Source organism: Vanessa tameamea, chromosome 17, assembly GCF_037043105.1.
Source record: "Vanessa tameamea isolate UH-Manoa-2023 chromosome 17, ilVanTame1 primary haplotype, whole genome shotgun sequence".
Classification (NCBI taxonomy): Eukaryota; Metazoa; Arthropoda; class Insecta; order Lepidoptera; family Nymphalidae; genus Vanessa; species Vanessa tameamea.
The window spans coordinates 9,498,568-9,518,458 of NC_087325.1; the positions used below are offsets into that span (position 1 = coordinate 9,498,568).

General features: G+C 32.7%; 2 protein-coding genes across 2 annotated transcripts in view; one reads left to right on the plus strand and one right to left on the minus strand.

Moving 5' to 3' along the window:
- Positions 1-11,582, plus strand: part of LOC113400449 (chromosome transmission fidelity protein 18 homolog) — a 35,778-nt gene extending 24,196 nt beyond the window's left edge. The window contains exons 15-16 of the mRNA XM_064217550.1: positions 6,579-6,633; positions 11,444-11,582. Of these exons, the coding sequence (XP_064073620.1) occupies positions 6,579-6,633; positions 11,444-11,547 (159 nt within the window). The 3' untranslated portion in view covers positions 11,548-11,582. The remainder of the gene's footprint in view (positions 1-6,578; positions 6,634-11,443) is intronic.
- A 7,575-nt stretch (positions 11,583-19,157) lies between these two features.
- Positions 19,158-19,891, minus strand: part of LOC113400598 (uncharacterized) — a 68,108-nt gene continuing 67,374 nt past the window's right edge. Inside the window, exons 8-9 of the mRNA XM_026640241.2 lie at positions 19,731-19,864; positions 19,158-19,484 (exon numbers count right to left, since the gene is read on the minus strand). Coding sequence (XP_026496026.1) covers positions 19,255-19,484; positions 19,731-19,864 — 364 coding nt within the window. The 3' untranslated portion in view covers positions 19,158-19,254. The remainder of the gene's footprint in view (positions 19,485-19,730; positions 19,865-19,891) is intronic.

A 19,891-nucleotide genomic window follows, 5' to 3' on the forward strand; every position in this document is an offset into this window, starting at 1 on the left:
ATATTATTATTTAACTTTGTGTGTTTGTGTGTTAACATTACTCCTGGGCGCTATGGGATATAAATTATATTTAGATCATATCGTTTCTTTATTAATAAGATATAAAATATAATATTTTTTATAATTATGATGATGACCTCCGTGGTCGAGTAGCGTATACACCGGTTTTCATGGGTACGCCACTCTGTGGTCCCGGGTTCGATTCCCGGCCAAGTCGATGTAGAAAAAGTTCATTAGATTTCTATGTTGTCTTGGGTCTGAGTGTTTGTGGTACCGTCGTTACTTCTGATCTTCCATAACACAAGTGCTTTAGCTACTCACATTGGGATCAGAGTGATGTATGTGATGTTGTTCAATATTTATTTATTATTTGATATGTAAATACGGCATGTAATAATTGATTACTACCGGCAGTATTTTTAAAGACGGCTATTACGATTAAATATATCAAGCTACACATATAAATGATCGTAACATCCTATATATATAATAAACTGACACGACAGGATGAAAAACTACAATAAAAATACTTATAATGTAGGAAAAAGGTCGAGGACACGGGCCAAGTGTATTTAACCGTTATTTCCATAATATTTTAGTTTTATCGTTGGACCTTTGTGCATTGTTTATGGGCTAAAAGGTCGGCTCTCCGGCGATATATTACCGTTCTACTTTATTACACCCACCATTAGAAATAATATGAAGACCACTTACAGTATCAATAGGATTTTGCGGAACAAAAGATACTTTTATTATTCCATGATTTTCTTAATGGAAAACCGAAATGTATGCAATTATGGAATTATGTATTTCTTATACATCGTGTGACCCAAGTTTAAGTATATTTTGATTTTGTTGTAATTACTCTGTTTTCAATAAGTATTTTATTTTTAACAACCCGAAACTGCGGATATGCTCGCGCGAAATTTATAAAACATAAACTTCCAACCACCGTTTTACCCCTTAAATGGTGGAGTTTCGTAAAATCCGTTCTTAGCGAAAGTACGTGTTATAGTTTCAGAGATTTTGTGTTTAATCAGTGAGTGGTATTTCGTTTTTCGGTATAAGGCTGTTATGATCCCACTACTGAACTAACGGTTCTTGTTGTTTCGCTTCAATCTGGTTGATTTATTTATGATTTTTATGCAGAGTTTAATCTGACATATGTGGGTTTCCTCACAATGATTCCTTCTCCTTACTCTAATCTAAACACAATTAAGCACATGAAAATTCAGTGATCTTCAGTTAAGATACATTTTAAACCGTTCCTAGTTCAAAACTCATCAGTGTTTCATTCTTCCGTTGAATAATAAAGTAGTTATGTGGATGAACTAATTTTTTTTATTGTTTGTGAATGCAAAATATAACTGTTAACTTATGCCTATGTAATACGTGTCTTAGAATCGTGATTTTTTTTCATAATTTAAAATCCCGCAAAAACGAAAACGAAACAGTAAAAAAAATATCAAAACTTAATAAAATAAAATAAATATAAGTTTATTAACATGAATGATTCAAATTGTCACAAAACATCCAATGGCCCGGCACTAGGCAAGCCTGTTGTGCGGATACCAATTAGCGGTTACAAATTCGCACGTTTAAACAACAATATAAATTTCCATAATAATTAAATAATAATATTTATTTATACAAAAACAAATATAATTAAATAAAATAAACACTCGTGGCAATGTTTATAGACTTTCTTCTTTTTTTTCTTCGTTTATAGAGTTTCAATTGTTTCTCTATGAATACTTTAATAATAGTCTAATGAACGGATGAACATATTAACGCCCGGTGACGCTGTAAAGGCCAGTAGGGCCAACAGCACTACTACACTCAGAAAAAAAAGGATGAACATAAAACTACATACGTAATTTTATTAGCGGTATGATTTCATGGCTTTCAGTGCGGACAAGGCATGCTAACCAAAGATTCAACCGAAACGTCTGCATAGAGACAGAACCTCTAGTACTAATGTTCTCAGCTAACAATAAAAATATAATACGAAATAATTTACATTCGAACAATCGGAATCCTTTCAACCCTATCTCTCGGGATTGTTTGTCAATTTATCTTTCACTATTCCCATAAAAAGTTTCCAAATAACCTCGGCCCGTTCGTATCGCTCGTAAACACAATATCGTAAGTATTGTGTATTTACGAACAAATAAGTATTGGGAGCGGGCCTCGGGCTCCGGGAAACTATGAAAAATGACCGGCGGAAAATTGTACGGATTCTAGAGGATTCGAAAACGATACGACCCGATCTTGAAAGAAACTGGGGCCGGATTCGAAACGATTTTAAATTGTAATAGTTTCATTGTTCTTAGAGAATAAGTCTTGTTATTAATACTTAGGTGTTTATTTTGTTACGTAACTTAAAACCATTATTACGATGAACTTGATCTGATGTCAAAGCAGACGTCTATGTGTGTTTGATCAGACAAATGGTTGAAATAAAAATGAATTATAAACACAAATTAAGCACATGTAAATTAAGTGGTCTTCTGTTAAGATTTATACTTTTAAACCAGTGATAGATTTAATTTGCACGGAAAATGATGAAAAATAACTAATCTAATGTTATAGTATGTTTGATGTTGACGGTAAATATGCAGGATGGTTTATCGGTTAGCTTATAAGCTTGTAGATGATAAGGTTATAGATTCGAATACCAACTTCAGTCAATGAAATAGAGTTTTCTGCGAAAAAAAAATTAGTATGACGAAATTAGGAATACGGTTTTTTCGTGCCTAGGAATACAGAAAAAGCGGCTGACCCTACGCCTGATTTTTCTCTGGTTGCCCTTTTATTGGATTTTAGGAGTCAGAGAATAGAGGGTACATCTTGTAGGATATTATTGTGCACTAAAATCTACGATGGTTAGTATCCGAAATAAAATCATTTTTGGTCATTATTAATATTATTATTTAATTTCAAAACAAAATAAATATTTTTATCCTCCTCACTACATATAAGTGAATGATTACTTGCCGTTAAACAATAAGTGTGAATTACATACTTCAGACAACCCTCTATACATAAAAGCAATTTAAACATAATTTGTATCAAAGCCGGTCCTGCCTCATCGTGCACTCTATTTTCCTATTTGCGCGGCAGATTGGTCGTGATTGTATTGTTTGCGACCTCACCCCCGCACCACCCGGCGTGAAGTCGCGCGGAAAATGTGTTGACTGACTGCTGAAATATAATGTTGAGATGCAAGAGTATCATATGGTTAGACATCGCTTGGAATATTATAAAGCATTAAGCATTTGTAGATCGTATGATCGTATGAATATTACTAATTGAAACTTAACATACTGATGTAAATTGGTGGAAAAGTGTAACTACTGAGTTTCTTGTCAGTTCAATGCTAATCTTGTGATTTGACGTTTCAAAAATTCTTTTATGACCCTACTCGAATATAGCCCCACAAGAGACACTCAGCTGTAACTTTAAAAATAATAATATTAATAATTGTAAAACTTAAATAATGACTAATTTACTTAACGCCTTATGTACACGAATATTTTATATGTATGTGTGCAATTTTAACGTAAAATTACACATTCGATAACACACACGTACATATCTGTTTAAGACAATAAACGCCTCATATTATCAGGGCCCAAGTAAGAGGTAAAATCCTATTACCCCATAAGGACTTTTTGATCATCTCGCGATTGACAATAACGATATAACATTCACTTCCTAGCCAATCACCGGTCGATGGGCGTTACGTGTGTCGTAATGTGTAAGGATAACTTTTATGAGAAGAAAATTGTGTTTATGTTCGCGTGTGTCGCGATTTACCGCCGCTACCGAGGCCCGTAATCAGAAATATTGCTATACAACGAAGTTACGCTCTGCCCCAAGGCATAAGTGACTCGTGTCGAAGAATCCAACGGTTCCTAATCAAACTTATAGTATTATATCTACATAGATATTTACTTGGCGGTGGGGCTTTGTGCAATACCGTCTGGATCCACTTATATTCTACCAAGAAGTAGTAATAGTTGGAATTGTTGTGTTCCAGTTTGAATGGTAAGTGAGCCAGTGTAGCTAAAGACGCAAAAGACATAACATCTTAATTCCCAAGGTTGGCTGTGCATTGGCGATATAAGGAATGTTTAAAATTTTACGGTGTCCAATGTTTATGGGCAGTTGTTACCAAAAATAAAACATTATAATCTTCATGAGTATTTTAAATATTCTTGCATACAGTTTTTTGTTTATTGTAGTATCATATTAAAACCTGAAGGATGCGCGGTACTAGTGAAGTAATTTGCATAAATGTCAACCAACCTGCCAAACTGTAGTCAACGTGCTTATCATTAATATGAAACTTACGTGACGTTGACGATTTGATATGTGCCAGCTTGACACAACTGGAAGCCATTAAACTATGAATTGAAACCATTTTATATGTACATTTAAAACCATGTCCATCACCAACACCTATAATCCAGATGTAAAGGGGTGAAATAGGGCACAGTTAGGTTTTGTTTTATATATACTCACGATATGATTGAAAAAACTTTAAAAGAGATAAAAAGAATTATTAAAGAGCGTGGTGTTTGTATTCATTGACTATTCAGGTAGGATACCTTACATGAAAATGATATGTGGTTGAAATAACTTTGTAATTTAAATTTTGTAAAATACCAACTACCTCTCCGCCTAATTTTTTTTTTTGGATATCAAAAGTACAATTAAATAAATATATCATCAGCTGTGTATTCGCTTCAGCGTGTGCTACACGTCCAGCGCCCAGCGCTTCGAGCCGTTGCAATGTTATTGTCGATCTCACTCGGATAACCAACAAGTTATTGGCTTGATATTGCCCGATCTTCGATTCTGATATTGTTTTGCGATCGATCTTATTTGTATCGATTATAGTTTATTTTAATGGTTGATTTGATATGCGCCTAATCAAAAGTTGTAAGTAAACAGCCTATTAATGTCCCACTGGTGGACATTGGCCAACTCTCCTCTAGAGGAAAAGACGCTGCTCTAAAGCAGGCTTAAGGCACGCGTAAAATTAGTGGTGTTTGCCCTAACTTGAATACGCAATCTCGTTGATTATTTTCAAAACAATTGCGAGCAAAAACTTTAAACAATCTCTCACAATCCAACCTGGGTAAAATTCGTTTGGTAAGATATCTCTAAAAACGTCTTGTTTGTAAAATTAATTTCATAGGCTTTATTTCAATTCTAAATATCTACAATATACAATCACTCCTACGAAGATTTGACGAACCAATATCATGGTTCCTTGAATAATTCATTGTCTCAGATTAGTTTAAACATATAATGTGTCGTCTTGACCGATTTCGGATCGACGAGTTTGTACAAATCGTCACTCCACCGTGCCTGAGGGCGTCCTACACTACGTTTGCCGAGATGCGAGTTGCCGAAGAAAGACCACAGTGGCGTGCATTTGGAGAGTCCTATGTCCAGCAGTGGACGAATATGGGCTGATGATGAGTTTGTGCACTATAATATGCAAACGCAGGGGTACTCCTTATTTCCTCACTCTCATAATCCGATGGGACGGTAAATATGACACGACCAGAAATAGGCACGAAAGTATACACACATCCAACTTCCAAGCTCTGGGCTATTTAGAATTTTTTGATGGAAAAACTTAACAACTACTTATAGGCCCGTCCTGGACTTTAAACCCCGGAATTGGGATCTGTATTCTCATATCAAGTTACTAGACCGACGAGACAGTCAACTGATTGAATTGAACTGATATTAGAGACCAATCGACAAAATTAAAACTCACAATAAATTATTTAAATAAAAAAATCAAAATACTGCTACGAAGTGCTACGAATGCTTCGTAGCTATCTCAAAATTTATTTTTACGATTAATTTCAATGCTATATATTCATTATAAATGGTTATCAAATTACGTTTAACATAAATAATTTAAAGATGTATCCTTTTTAAGATACACGTTAATTACCTAAAAAACTCATTGTGATAATAATTCGTAGCTTGAGTCGAGAACATTCCACTCGGGATGTAGGTGTAACAACATCGTTACCACAATCACCACTAACGATGTCTCACATCTAGACACTCAACTTTACCTACATAAACTACTCGAAACACCCAACCAACTTTGAAAGAAAAAACACGCGCCCTAAATTACACCATAACACACCAGCTTAGATGTCATATTGCCTTGCATTAATACTGCTTAGATGATGTGGTTACCGTACGTATTATACATCGAGGTTCTATAATAAAACTCTGAATAGTACACAAAAAATATTAAGCTGTTTTCGTCTTTAGCAACTTACAAATAGGTATGGAATTAGCGTGAGGCAATAGTGGAGAGTCGTGTGATGTGTGTGGCCGTGTCGTGATTTCTAATTGGAGCGGCAATGTGTTGTGGCCGCGGGCGCTGTGCAGAAAGCAATTTAGAGGAAAATGTGTTTTTTAATTGTACGTGACGCGACGTGGTTTTATGAGTGGAGTAATGAGACATGTAGTGTTTGTATTTTAAAAGTATTTTTGCGTTTGTGTCACATACGGTAACGTATTTTGTATTGTTGCAGGTTCATAAGGACTTCTTCGGGCGTATTGTTCCTATATCTCAAGTACATAAGCAAGGTAAGATTTGTAACAGATACACTAGATATGATAATTAAGTTTGCGTGTATCCTTGTGTATTAAACACGCAAAATCAATAATCATTCAGCATAAATACTGTCAGTTTTTTTTTTTTATAATTTTAAAATAAACTCAAACTCCTTGAATTTCAAAGAAAATAATCGAATGAAATACGGAGCACCATCAATTTCCTCAAGCTCTGTTATCTTAAAAATCAACGCAAATCCAAAGACTATCGGAGATAAAAGTGAACAATGGCAGGAAATTAAGCACTCTCTACACTATCCCTATGTCATTGATGAGCTCATATAAAAAAAAAAACACTAAACTAATGTATCTTACAACTCACGTTCGTAATTAACATAAAATACGTTACACGCGATCGCAGTCATTAATACGCAATGTCATTATTACATATTATTCCGAATATTATCACATAACGTTACAAGTGAGCCTATTATTTTCAATTACGCCCGCCGCCGGGAAGGGTTGTTAATATTCATTTGACGTCACCCGCTGGAATCGAACACCTGATCCCGCCGTAATTGTCCGCGCCTAACCGATTGTCTACCATTTTGTATATTAAACGTATAATTCGGTCGGAGATACGTTTTAATAGATTCGTGGAATTGTTTTGTTAAAAGGGTTGGAGTTCACTATTGAATATTAAAATCTTTAAAAAATTAACAATTATAATATGTAATTCGATTCATACATATTTGATATTATAAATTTTAGTCCTTATAAAAATATATGACTCATATTACAATAGCCTTGCTGAGTCTTCTCATTAGACAGACATAGCAATCTAAAATCTTTAAACACAAATAAACTTTATAAAGTGATATACGCAACAATTACTGCAATAATTATGACATTAAGTATATACGAATCAAAACAGCGTATCGTACGATCGGTTTTCAATATGAGTGAAACGAAGTGCCTTCTAGAATTGCAAAGCAGGTCTGATATTATTATTTACAAATCAATGATTAAAAGAATTTGCCTTTTATTTTGATATGCCTTTGTTTCTATGATTTGTTAATAGTGATTTTAATGACTAGCTTTTACAGTTCTTAAGACAGACTGCGTATTAAGATACATTCCTATGAAATATTTTTTTTCCTAAGAATAATATTATCCAATAAAAGCATTTCATGTATTAAGCTGCTTAAATTGTTCTTTGTATGATTTATTAAGAAGCATACATATATAAATTTAATAGCATTTCTAGACCGAACTTTATTCAAAACGAACACAAAATCCGCTTAGGTTCTCGTGCATCCATCGTTTTACAACAATTGCTTTGACGCGCTAACTTGCCTAGTTAATAGTCTCAACGCGATTTGTAATATAGGATAGAGAGAAAATTCATCTTCCACCTACGTAAATTGAAACGTCAGCTTGGAAGCGAATATTTAATACGCTTTCATACTTCTATCTAGATAATATTAGGATTGGTTTTTAAATGAATTAACTTCGATTTGATGAGAATAATAAATTGCTCTTCATTTAAATAAATTACAAATTGTCAATTTCGTGTAGATCCTTCGTAGCAATCTGCTACGCTGCTACGTATCTTGTATAACAGATACGATTATCTTAAATATAATTCTTGTAAAAAAGGCTTGTATTTTTTTAAAAAAAATATCGTTGAATGTCGAATTTAAATGATATTGTATTATAATATTTACTAATTATGACGTCATTATTTGACGTTATATATATATATATTTTTAACTGACAAAATTGCTTTACTAATTTCTGTTGGAAATTTATTAATTACTTAATGAGCTCCATTTTTATCAAATAGAATATTTATTATATGGAAGCTAAGCTAATTCAAAAATTTATAAATTTAATCCACCATTACGAGATTTGAGAAGCGTAGTGAAAACCTACTTCAAACCTACTTCTTAAAAAAAGAGGTAGTTGAAGCATTCAAAGACTGTTACTTCTTTTTTTATTTTAAACTTCTAAAAACTGTTTTGCACTGAGGCATCTTTTATAATATCTCATCTCATCTCTCAACCGAAGAACGTCCACTGCTGGACATAGGCCTCCCCCAATGATCGCCACAACGACCGGTCTTGTGCAGCCCGCGACCAGCGGCTTCCTGCTATCTTCACCAGGTCGTCGGACCACCTTGCCTACTACAATAATACTAATTTTATGATATATTTGTTAATAAATAAATGTCATAAGTGTAAAATGTACCTGACAAATAATAGTATGCCCTATATATTTATAAATCTCTAACTCGGTATCGAAACTGTATGTTAAAAACAGGCGATAATAAAAAAAATACGTAGAGTCAAACACCCCACCGTTAACTTAGAATCGACATTCACTACCACAGCGCCAGACGATCCTCATTAAACCTCTATTATTTAAATAAAACATATAATAATTAAACATCCACCAGACCCGTTCCCCCGACGTAACTCCGACCAAGTTATAATGAAGCGGTCTAAGTTGATTGTTAAACGAAATCCTCTCATTGTTTGATTTAGTCTACTCCCATTGTATTCGTTTCACTCGATTTAAGTTAAATATTATTAATTCTAAGTTAACATTTATCGTTGAATTGATTTTCGAATTTTGATTTAGTGTCGGTAAATCTATGTAATTCCAATGTTTTATAAGGGTCGTTTGCGTGTGTGAAACTAATTTGCTTGCTGTGTAATATATCTGATTTGAATATTTGTGTTTATGGTTCAGATATTTCGATGAATTTAATAAGATGTGATAATTTTTTTTTTTTTAATATTTTCGATAAATTTCCGTTTACAGAATTTATTGCGACACTTTTTTTATAGAAAATTTATTTTCTAATTATATCACTAGTGAATTATACCTGTAAGTATCCCACAGCTGAGCTAAGGCCTTAATCCATCACGCTGCTCCAATGCGGGTTGATGGATTCATTATATCACGGGTGCTAAATTTAAGAAATAGTTTGTTTTGCAACGCTTGTATAATTATCTACAAGACGTAGATGTCAAAGCTACTATTGAGTTATCGCTTACGGATATACGAATAACGTATGATATGTTAAATGTATGAAGATGAGAATGTTTTGATAAAAATACTTGTAATCGTCAATAAGACAATCCTTATTAAGCAAGACAAATCGTTGAGTGTAGGTAGTATTATTACCAGGCTATTGTTGAGTCAGTTTTTATAAACAAAATTCAGTTTATATAGGTATTTAGGAAAAAAATATAATAAATAACAATCGCGGCTTTACCTGAGGGGAAAGGGGGTGGTGACAGAAGTTAGGTCAGGTTACCTTATGCCGTTTTCTGTACTCATGAAAATATGGTAAATTTTATGACGATCTCTTGAGAAGTTACAACGTTAAAGTGTAACATACAAACCAACTTACTTTCGCATTGATATATTTCGCATCGCATCGTTTCGCATATATATATGATAAATAATCCATTAAATGAAAATATAATGAAAATAAATTAAACCCCTTTCAGTTAGCGTTTGCTTCACAAACTGTTTCTATTAAAAACCCGCGTATGAATGTAGGCTCATTAAAGCGATCTTCTCATCAACTCCGCCTTTAATTCACCGTCGTTCGTATAAAGCCTGCCTAAATTAAAATGCTACACTGGTTACCGAGCCTCGCTGTAAAGCGGAGCTATTAACGGATACCGGTTCAGTATAAGCTAGTTCATACGATATGGGGTCCCTTCGAATATTCTCCAATTTTTAAAAGCTATTTATTGTCTATGAACAACTAACTGCGTCTTTTGCTTAGAGTTAGTACACTAAACGAACATTTACTTGGTGGTAGGGCTTTGGGCAAACCCGTCTGGGTAGGTACCACCGATTCGTGTGTTCTACTGCCAAGCAGCAATAATAGTACTGTTGCGTTCCAGTTTGAATGGTGAGTGAGCCAGTGTAACTAGGCACATAACATCTTAGTTCCCAAGATCGGTGACGCATTGTTGATGTAAGGAATGGCCCTGGCAGAGGTGACTTCTTACCATCAGTTGGAACATTTGCATAATATAAAAAATTATAATGTAGTAATACTATTTATTCTGGTCATATAATAATTATTAAATCAAATGAGCTTCTTTTATTAACAAAGAAATATTTAAATCGTGGATGAACTTTATCTGACGAACTGGGTTCATATATTACAAAACGGTTATTTTATTTTTCTTATTAACTTTTATTCCGATCGACTAAAATTTATTGGCTTTTAGCAGTTATTAAAAACAAACATTTTCAAACTTTATTTAAACAAATTACAGTTTAAACTACCTACAAAATTGTTTTAATTTAAACACATGTACGAAGTGATTTTCTTATTTGAAAAATAATATGAAAATCGACGCAGGTTTCTAGACCTGCCGCGGTACTCCGAATCCCCCTCGTAAGAGATTACATAATGCGATAGGTTTGTTCAGCGCAGTCGGTGGGCGTCACAATGCGCGCTATTAGCGTGAGCAAACAGGCTCGGCCTCCGTGTAATTATACAAGTTGATTACGTTCCCGCGCACGCCTCCCGCCGCCGACTTTGACTGGCTTTCATGTTTAAAATCCTTAAGGCTACGACTATACATTCTCGTAACTGTCGAACGATTTCGTTCTGGAATTTTGAAGTGAAATTTCTTGAAAATCGTTGTAATTTGAAACTCGATGTATCGAAAATGAGTTACGACAAAAATACGCAACATAAAACATTGCAATTGTACGCAGATAGTTTTTTTGTTAATAAATTGACTTATATATTTAGTTTTATAATCTTTAACACCACAACCTTTTCTTAATATTGTTTATTTCCCAGATGCTGTATCCGATGTCATATCTTCAAGCGACGTTTTCTACCAGTATAGAGAAGGATTCAACAACGCGGTGCGACGCAATGTCCGTCTTCGTGACTTATTATAACATATTATATTTGTCAAAAAATATATTTAGTATATTATCAAACAATGTACAATCCAAAAACATTTTGAGTTGTAATATAAAATTAACATCCTTACTGCAGTGTATTTCGTTGTGTAAGTAAGTAAACTGCCTGTTAATATCCCACTGCTGGGCTAAGGCCTTTCCAATTGAGGAGAAGGTTATCCACCACGCTGTTCCAATGCGGGATGGTGAATACACATGTAGCAAAATTTCGTTAATAAAATTGAGTTAAACTCGTTAAAAAACTTAAATGTCATTAGAAATTGTACAATCCTGTAAATTAATGTTATTTAATATTTTTTAAATAAATATTCGTAAAAAAATATTTTGTTTTATTGATAATAATCTTTTCCTTTTTAATAGCTATATTTCATTTCTTTTATATGGGGAGAACTTGATTTCCTTAAAAATACAATAAGCTAATTTCTAACATTTTGTCGCTTGTGTTAAAACTGAAGACCACAGAAACACCCTATATAATTAAATTTCGATAAATTCACATAACGATTCTAGAAAACGTAGTGACATTTTAAGCATTCACAGACAGTCATAGCATAGAGTACATATTTGTACAGATGTAAATAACAGTCGCACCTGAGCCTTGATATCTAAATAATAGAGCATTAAATTTTAATGCATCGTTCTTCCATCAACGGCTATAACTCAAAAACTTTAACACAGCCGACATCACCTGCATTAGTGTTATTAAAAGCGTAAGCGTTGAAATCCGCTACGAACTTATTTCATAAATTCATCACATATATTTACGAGTGTTCGCGTCAAATGTTTATGACAAATGACTTTTGTTTAAATGAATGATTGTTCTTCTTCGTAATTGTTTAATGTTCAGTTTGTAATGAGAGTCTGGAATGTTCCTTCGTATGAAATATGCATCTCGATGAGATATCGTTAAAGTTGCAGACTTACAATATTGCTTGTAAAAACCTCTTGAATCAAAATTATATCTGCGGAGATATATTGTTATATACATAGATTTTAGAAATATATATATAATTTTGATTCCAAAGCGATTCCAGGTAAACGGCGTTAGGTACTGGGCATGGCATGGGATTGTAAACACCTCGTTTAAAACTACTCGAAAACCGATTAATACTCAGAGTTACTTGCCAGATAAACCTAATATAGCTTTTTGTCATGGAATCCGGACAACAGAATCTGCAGCCGCAGCCGCAGGTAATTGGACATAGAAATAGAAAATTGCAATAAACTACTGATTCTATTGTTATTTAAAACGTTGTCAGTGATGTGTCGTGTTAGTTAGTAAATAGTTGTGTTTTTCTTTTATCAAAAAAATGAGCCTTTTCGAAAAATACTCTGATCAAGTAATCAATAATAATAATATAATAATATGAGGCGGTATAATTTGCTTGTTTGTATGGAGGGCTAAACTCTGGAATTATAGATACAATACTAAAAAAAAAAATACTAAAAAAGTTACCTTATTCCTGAGTACAAGAATTGACAGTGGTTGTAAATTATATTTATATTATCATTTTTTTATTAATAAATTGCACCCGTGCAAAGCTGGGGCACATCTCTAGTACTTTTTTCAAGCGCTACTGAATAGTCATTTTACAGGATTATATTAAATACACAACAAATTTCTAGGTGAACCGATGTACTTGTAAGCTCTGCATCGACGTATCCATGAGTGACATTGAAAATGATTATAAATTTCCTATATCTAATGCGGTTAATATGTTGAGATAGATTTTCTGGATTGAGTTCAGTTTGTTTCGAAAGTTGGCAGTGCTCGGTACATTCCCGTGTCTCTGTAAGCACCTGAAGCCGTTAGTCCTATATCGGAACTCACCCGTCGGTTTGTCGTCTCATCGGAAAGTGAAAACGTGCTCCTATATTGACAATAGATAAACAATATTGTTTTAAACGACATTTAAAAATATGTATGGATATAAGTTGTATTTTTTTTTTCTTTTTAATGTCATTTTAGTTTCGTCATTGTCGTGCTGTCCGTAGCGTTTTTTATCTTATTTAAAAATTGTTTTATGTTATTTTCGAGAACTGCCAATAACTGCGACTCGCAGTTGTTAAGACTTCTGCTACTTAAAAGTATGAAGTGCCTGAAGTCTTAGATTAAGATTTAAGAATCGGAGTTAATTTAGTCAACAGCAATTATTAGAAGAAAATTATTATGAAGAAGGAAATTTAATTAATGACGAACTTTTATAAATAAGATTATAAGAAACCAACACAGAGTTGTAACGCTTACTCGTTTTTAATTCAATGCGTTGAAAAAAGTAGTGGTCAGTTGACGCAGACGCCGATCGGAGTGAGTCGCATTTAAGGAAACGTAATATTTTCATTTTTTGACTGATGTTTTTAATTATGTATTTTGTACTAAGAATACATGCTAAGTCAATTATTAGGTTGTGATTTTGTTGTAGTAACGTTGTGGTCAGCCAATTTTATAATAGTTTAATGTGATTTTGGTGTTAAAATATAATAAAAGTTACTTCAACGTGGATTCAAATATTGAATATTGTTTTTAATAAATATACAAATTAGTTGTTCCCTCCTAATATGTATAGTATGTTATGTATGAATAAAGTTTTGATTTAATAGATCTTAATCAAGAGCCGCATAAATGTTTTATCTTATTCTAAGATTCAAATTTGATAAACATATTAATAATTAGAAATTCGAACCCTTCGTGTATGTAACATGGATTCGGGTTGGTATATAAAATCAAAATATTCTTTATTCAAGTAGGCTCATAAAAGCAAGTAACAACAATTTATTCGTCATGTTACAGTGTTGAATTACATATAAAGCTACCCCGTCGGAACGGAGATTCTACCGACAAGAACCAGAAGAAAAAAAGAATATATAATTGTCTATCTAATTAAATATACATTATTTGTATCATACTACATATATATATATGTTGTTATTGTACTTTTACTTTAACGCAAGTACCTAAAAGTAAAAAATCTAAAAGTTGTACTATTGTAACTAATAAATAAACTATAATTTTTTTTTTTTTTTAATTAAAATGCGTTAAATATTGTTTTCATCGTAAATTAACTAAAACGACAAATCACTGATAGCGGGTTGAATGACAATAGCGCGAGTAGTTTTTACCGATTAATGTTGCTACGGCATGTCTGTATACGGCTACAGACTAAGATAAACGTTAGATATAATGGTTAGAAATTCTCAGTATTTTCTTCTCGAAGTTTCCAAGGCCGCTAACGTTAACACCTTTGCTCCTGCGTCTGACTGCTGCATACGGAGATAACTCCTGTCATGTCATTTCTTTTTATAGCATTGGTTGGCGGACGAGCATATGGGTCACCTGATGGTAAGTGGTCACCACCGCCCATAGACAAAGGCGCTGTAAGAAATATTAACAATTCCTCACATCACCTATGCGCCACCAACCGTGGGAACTAAGATGTTATGTCCCTTGTGCCTGTGATTACACTGACTCACTCACCCTTCTAACCGGAACACAACAATACAGAGTACTGTTATTTGGCGGTAGAATATCTGATGAGTGGGTGGTACCTACCCAGACGGACTTGCAGAAAGCCCTACCACCAAGTGAAAAATATTGCTGTTCTATAAGATTATAGAAGTATTTGCAGGTGTTTGCGGAGTTGGTTTATCTCTGACAAAAACTGCGTTGACCGAAAATTGTTTGATGGATATCAGAATTATTTGTTAAGAGAAAGGCCATTTTAATCATAACTAAATATTAAAAATCAATAGTCAATTATATATGAATCAATAATCACATTACGTCAATCAGAGTTATATAATTATATTAATTTGTGTAACTTAAAATGCAATAATTATGTTGAACACCGTTCGGCGTTCTGCAACAGATATGCGTTTCAGTTTTTTTTAAATGCCAATAAGATATCTAAAGTTAATGAATGTCGCAACTTATATTTCTACAGAAATATCAAATTAAAAAATAAGTTTGTTTTTCTTTCTTAAATATATGCATATGAGCTCTTAATTTAAATCAATAAACTATCATTATGGGGAATAAAATCATAGATATACCCCGTACAGTTTGTCTGTTAGCTTGATCTTTTCGACAGACGGGCTCGTGATGGAAAACAGAAAATGTCTAGTAGTTCAAAAATTAACGTTTTAAAATTCTTGTAACTGTGACGAGGGTGATGTACGCCCAATGTATGAAATTATTTATTGCAGTAGACATAAATTATTGCGTAATTCAAATTAGAATTCAATTTTTTTTTTTAACTTATTTTTTTAAAAAGAGTTATAGCAGCTGAAGAGACCCCAACCAAAAAGACAATGACGTTCATAACAATAACTTAACAATGATTTTTAATAATGATTTTTTGTAATCGATATTTGTAACAGTTAATGCTTCGTGTCCCATCCCATCCGTCCGACCGATGTAACGTTGTACAAGCGTTTTAGTTATATATTATTTTCAGTGTTTCTGTTTAAATTTTAATTTGAAGCAACGAAAAGTCTTAAAATTTCCGGATAACGCTTGAATCTTAAGGGACTTTTGTGTTATATGTATTTTTTTTAATATTATTACAATTTTTAAAATAATTAAATTAAGAAAATAATATGTTCGTCATTGCAAAGTTATGTCGATCAGAAATATTTACATCTGTCAAAAAGATCAAGTTAACTTGTACAGAGTATTATTATAAATTACCTAAGATTATTTTCTCTAACCAAAACGTTTCTAAACATTTGTCTTAAATCGATAAACATATTTGTATAAAAAGAGCTGTACATAATAAAATCTAATTCGAAATTCGAAATTTAATTCGAGTTCGAAAAATTAATATTTATTATTCAATCAAACGAATATGTCTAAATATATTCGATTAAATTTTTATCATATAAAAATAGTATTTATTTAAAAAAAAATAGATTAATTTAAGTACTTAAATGAAACTTATTCAGGAATTGTAGATAGAAAGGGTATTAATGAATAGACATGGACACATGTACACAATATTTTTTTTATTTTTAATAATGTAAACAACTAAATACTCGAAGGTATCTACGCAAGCTAACTACAACATATTATATACAGTTTTAAATAAAACAACCAGACGCCACAATTCCACGTCTCGTGCATAATGCAGTTCAACTTCTATCCCCTCTCTTATTCGTATTTACAAAATGGCGTCCGGTTTTACATATATGTACTATGAATAATTATATATTTGTAAGCCTTTTAAAATTTTAAATAAAATTTTTATCGTATCTTATATTAAAAAAACGGAGGCTATGATTGCTACAATAATACACTTCCTTCTGTAATATAACTCCGACGCCACACATTTAGCTCACTTCAGTAAATGACTTACAAAGATTGATGAGCTAATTCTACTTTGGCACTGTATTTTTTATGATCTTCGTCAAAAATGTGAAATAAAAAAAAAAAAAAACGATAAATGACTGATTGTAACATCCTTGGTTCAAATGAAATGTCATAAAATTTAAACCATTTAATTAATAATAATTAAATTGATAACAATTCATTAAATTGTCATATTTTTCAGTTTATATATATTATTTCTATAAAATTATTTTTAAAACAAAAATAAAAAAATGAGTCAAGAAATTCATTTTTTTTATTGTTATTTTTACACATATATATTATATAATACCGTAATATAAAGAATAATAATGATTTAATGTAATTCATAAGCTAAGTCCTAGTTATTTACAAAGCGATCGAACCTTTAACGTTAAAACGTTTCTAAATCTAAAGATTATTATAACTGGTATTAGTGATTATGTTATTTACAATAAAACATTTTACTTCTACGAATAAAAAAAAATATTCACAACAATTTTGGTCAAATACTGATTTCGGTAAAAGATAATTATTTACAAAAAAAAATAATAAACATTTCTTAAAAATAATAAATTAATACTGAAAAACAAAATTAAAGTACGACTCACTGCGTGTAACAGAAAAAAAGTTTAAGGTTAGAAAAACGAAAACACGGAAACGTTGCTTTTAAAAAAAATTGACCTTATAACGTCACATCATGCGCAAAATAGTTTAACTTGAAAAAATAAAATTAATAGCTATGGTTCTACGGTTAACATGAATTCAAAACGAAAAGGAATGTTTATTATGTAAGTGTGAAATATCATTGTTTAATTTATACAGCAATACAATACTTAGTATTGTTGTATTCCTATTTGAAGCGTGGGTGAGCCAGTGTAACTACAGGCACAAGGGTCGTTAAGGTACATCTACGTACATCCACGACGATTGTAAGAAATATTAACCATTATATTATATCGGTCATGCACCACCAACTTTGGAAACTAAGTCTACATGTCCCTTGTGTCTATAATTACACTGGCTCACTCATATAATGTATATATGATTCGATCCACCCACTAGGGTGGTAAAATAGGCTTGCATAGTCAAAAAATCACAGATTTTGTATGCCACCAAAAAAATCCTTTTTTTGCCTGTGAAATCATTTTATTTTAACATTTTTTGAAAGGTAAGTAAACTGTATCGCGCAAAGTATCGCCCACCACAAGCGCATAAGTGTCCACCCGTGTGTAATTAGCATTTTATTTCATCTTTAACTTTATCGAGTACAGTTTTAAATCTATTTAATTTCATCCTCATTTCATACGTCATCGAATTCATAGCACTCAAAATACTGATAAGACTAGGTTAGGTAACTGAAATACACAAACGAACATACTCATGCATTTTTATTCTATATAATATATTGCGTTTTGTTCGTTATTCAATTTGCTATTGTAATATGGCTTAGTATGGCACATCGTAATGGCGTAAACGTTAATATTATGGCACTAGAGAATTCACGATGATTTCAAGTAACTTAACTTAATATATTAATGTTTTAAACATGTTACGTAAGTTTATGACATGCTATTACCTATATTTATATTTTAAATTATTTTTCTATTATAACAAATGTTAACGGTATTACATTGTTCATATATAACTCTAAATCTATATTTTGTGCAGATTTCTGATTTTTCCAAATTAATTTCTAAAGTGTGACCATATCGGATAACTACAATAAATAATCGATATTACTTAGTACTTTGACGGTTGCCTCGGATGTATTAAGAGCCCTATAACGTGACGTCATACCTCCCACTTGAATTGAATTCGTTTTACATATATCATTTTATTTACCTAACTTATTTTCATTTGAAGTTTTGAAAGCAATGTTTTTTTTTAATCTATAGTCTATTCTTTACTTAAAACGATATTCAACGGGTGATTGATTAAACATTATTTTCATTCATTTATCTCGTTCGTTCACCGTTGAATGACATTGCAGTTACTGTAGTGATATATTACGAGTAACATATAACATCTTACGTTGTTAATAAATATATGCTCTTGGAAATCGGTACCATCTGACGTTCAACTTAACCGTACGCTCCCATTGGTCAAATCAAATTACGACGAGAGGGAAGATGATACACATAAAGAAGAGAATATTGTCTAAACAATCAACCCCTAAATAACATTTATAGGTAAAGCTGTATTTTTTCCCAACACGTGATGTATGATAAAAGTTTTGTGTATGTTATTTTCCATATCTCTGCATCTTTCCTGATTAGAGAAGATTTAAATTTAGAATCTTCGCGAGCTAATATTGAAGTGCAGCAACTAAGTAAGCTTTCTTATTCTAAGTGCTTCGGTGGGTCCGGTGGTGGCGCAGTAGACGGTGGCTCGTGCAACAATGGCAGCGGTAACGGTGGTAACGGCAGTGGCAGCTGAAAAGCGCGTGATTGGAAATTTGCTAACGACTGCAGCAACGCGGCGGAGTGTTCGTGCGCCTTGCGTCGGAGCTCAGCTACGCTGGACGACCGCGCCTCCTCTTTAGGACAGCACGGACAAGGAGCGCCCCAGCCTGAAATACAGAAATTATTTTATCTATTCCTTTGATTGACTATGCCTAGTGTGTTCCTCTTCATGCCAGTTATATAAAATACACGTTAATGATAACTAATACGACAATATGAAGACGATAAATTGTTTTTCGTCTGAGAAACTGGTCTTCTGATAGTATTTATTATTGTTGGAAAAGGATGAAAGATTTTAATGTTAGAAATGTCTTTGTGGAGTAAATAGTGATGCCATCGTATTGTATAATTACCTTTTAAAGGGAAGAATGGCTGCGATAAATGATTCAAGTGTTGAGAGAGATGCGACAGGTGAGGGGGCAGGAACAGCGGCGGAGGGGGAGCGGGAGCGTCAGCACTGCTCGCCGGAGACGAACGGAATGCGCCACTGTAACAAAATAACATTTTTAATCAT